The sequence below is a fragment of the Ciona intestinalis genome, chromosome 12 (assembly GCF_000224145.3).
Source record: "Ciona intestinalis chromosome 12, KH, whole genome shotgun sequence".
Classification (NCBI taxonomy): Eukaryota; Metazoa; Chordata; class Ascidiacea; order Phlebobranchia; family Cionidae; genus Ciona; species Ciona intestinalis.
In genome coordinates this window covers 3,300,191-3,302,150 of record NC_020177.2, presented here as the reverse complement: position 1 = coordinate 3,302,150, position 1,960 = coordinate 3,300,191, and the positions used below count along the sequence as shown (strand labels likewise).

The window sequence follows — 1,960 nt, the reverse complement described above, 5'->3', positions numbered from 1 at the left end:
CTTAATTATTATCAAATTATACTGTTTGTTTTCAAATGTTTGTCATAATAAGTGAATAATTGTGCTGTCGTTCTATTTGTGACCTATCAATTCTAATAATTTCTGTCGGCAGCTGCCCACGCTGTGTGTTTTATGGTGTGTTTGTGTAGCCATTCGTGTATATATAGTTTTTAGCAATGGCGTGTGTCAAATGTTAAGACGATATATAAGTTTTATTATTTAGATCAAAACCAGCAATTTCACTCTTTTGGAATTGCTCTGTGTAGGAAAAAATGCGTAAAAAAGTTTAATTTTTTGCCCTAAACATTCAAAACAAGGGGTATGAGATTACGTAACAATAACTTTTGTGTCTTGCCTTTTGCACTTGTAATCAAATAAAAAGCGAGCAACTTAAAAAGTTTCCTTTCATTCTTCAATCGCAGAAAAACAGACGTTTTAATAGCAATCATATTGCGTGACTTAATTAACTACCTATACCAGGTGTGCCGTTGTTACATTTCTTTTGTTTTTTATTAAGTTGCGTGCTAATTTAGCGTCATACCTACGTATGCGTGGTCCGGTAAAATTGAATTAAAGGTATGGTCCAATGGCTATAAGAGTAATTAAAGATAATTGAAAAATTGTTTTCCAACTTTACGTTACAGTATAATTGTCCTTTTATATTGTTAACCACTTTAGTTGTTTGGCTTTAACTGTTTGGTAAACCTAAATCCTAAAACATTAGGAGTATAAAAATAAAACGCTTATACACTTGAGGGACTAATTATACTCAAAAAATTGTAGTTAAATAATTTGTGTGTTTTTTGTTTTTTTCCTGCTATCTTTGTTAAGTGTGTTTTTATTTCTATCTTTTCGACTTATAATATTAATTGTTACATTGTATTTTATGAATTACCCTAAAATAATTGTGTTATTTTTTTAAGTTTGAAAACATTTCTTTCCTTTACATAATTTTCTTCTGTTTGTGCTTTTTTTTACATTGTTTGGGATCAAAATAATATTTACACATTTTCTCCTAGCAATGGTATGACAAACACTAACATTCAGTTGATTTAAATTACTTGCATATTTTTATTTTCAAATTGGATGTTTTATCACTTAAATAACTTGTATATTATTTTTTTCTTGAGCATGCTTTCACTACAAAAGCATTTTGTAATCAGCAAATATAATTCTGTTTTAATTTCCTATTACAAGTTTTATGAAACATTTGATTAACCACGTCTTGCCAGTGCAATATTTGCTCAAAAGATTTCGCAATATAAAAACAAAAGTAATTTAAATTAATTTATTGTTTTAAACAATACCTTTAATTGGTATATCATAAATTACAAAGCTGTTTGTTTCTTTTGAAAAACCAAGTAATTATGAAATGAAACAGGTGTAAAGTTATTTTGGTTAACAACCACATATGCTATTGTTCCTATACATTACCCTATTGTTGTGAAATGTTGCACAAAAACAATTAACAAATTATGCTTTTGTTCCATATTACTCAAAGCCAGGGCGATAAGTATAAATATGATCAACAGTTTAATCATTCCGTGCTTAGAAAACCGACTGAAAAATATCCAAAATGAAGTTGTTACTCCTTTTCCTGGGTAAGTTTTTTTGACATTCTAATTTCGCATGATTATAATTCTACATGATTTTTAGTGAAATTAGTTTTTTTGAACGAAGTGTTTTACCAGTGCAGTTATTTGTTAAAAGTTTTTAAAACATTCTGTTTTTTTTATGATTTTACTCAAAATATTCCCGATTTTATTGCAGGAGTGACTTTCAGTGGATTGGCAAAGTAAGTCCTTATATTTGAATATACAATATCAATATGGATTTAACAGCTACAGTTTTTAAACAAAGCTTTTTCCACACCTTTTATTTCATCATTTAACAACTGTAATTTAGCTATTGATTCCTATCCGTTGTTTTAATAACTTGATCTTTCGCTATTGTTTTCAAA

At 28.2% G+C, this 1,960-nt stretch overlaps 1 protein-coding gene across 2 annotated transcripts in view; it reads left to right on the top strand.

Moving 5' to 3' along the window:
• Window positions 1-1,496: 1,496 nt before the first annotated feature.
• The window catches only part of LOC100177933 (von Willebrand factor), a 30,811-nt gene continuing 30,347 nt past the window's right edge, over window positions 1,497-1,960 (top strand). For both annotated transcript variants that reach the window (XM_018814512.2, XM_009862188.3), the window contains exons 1-2: window positions 1,497-1,601; window positions 1,771-1,795. In XM_018814512.2, the coding sequence (XP_018670057.1) occupies window positions 1,577-1,601; window positions 1,771-1,795 (50 nt within the window). In that variant the 5' untranslated portion in view covers window positions 1,497-1,576. The remainder of the gene's footprint in view (window positions 1,602-1,770; window positions 1,796-1,960) is intronic.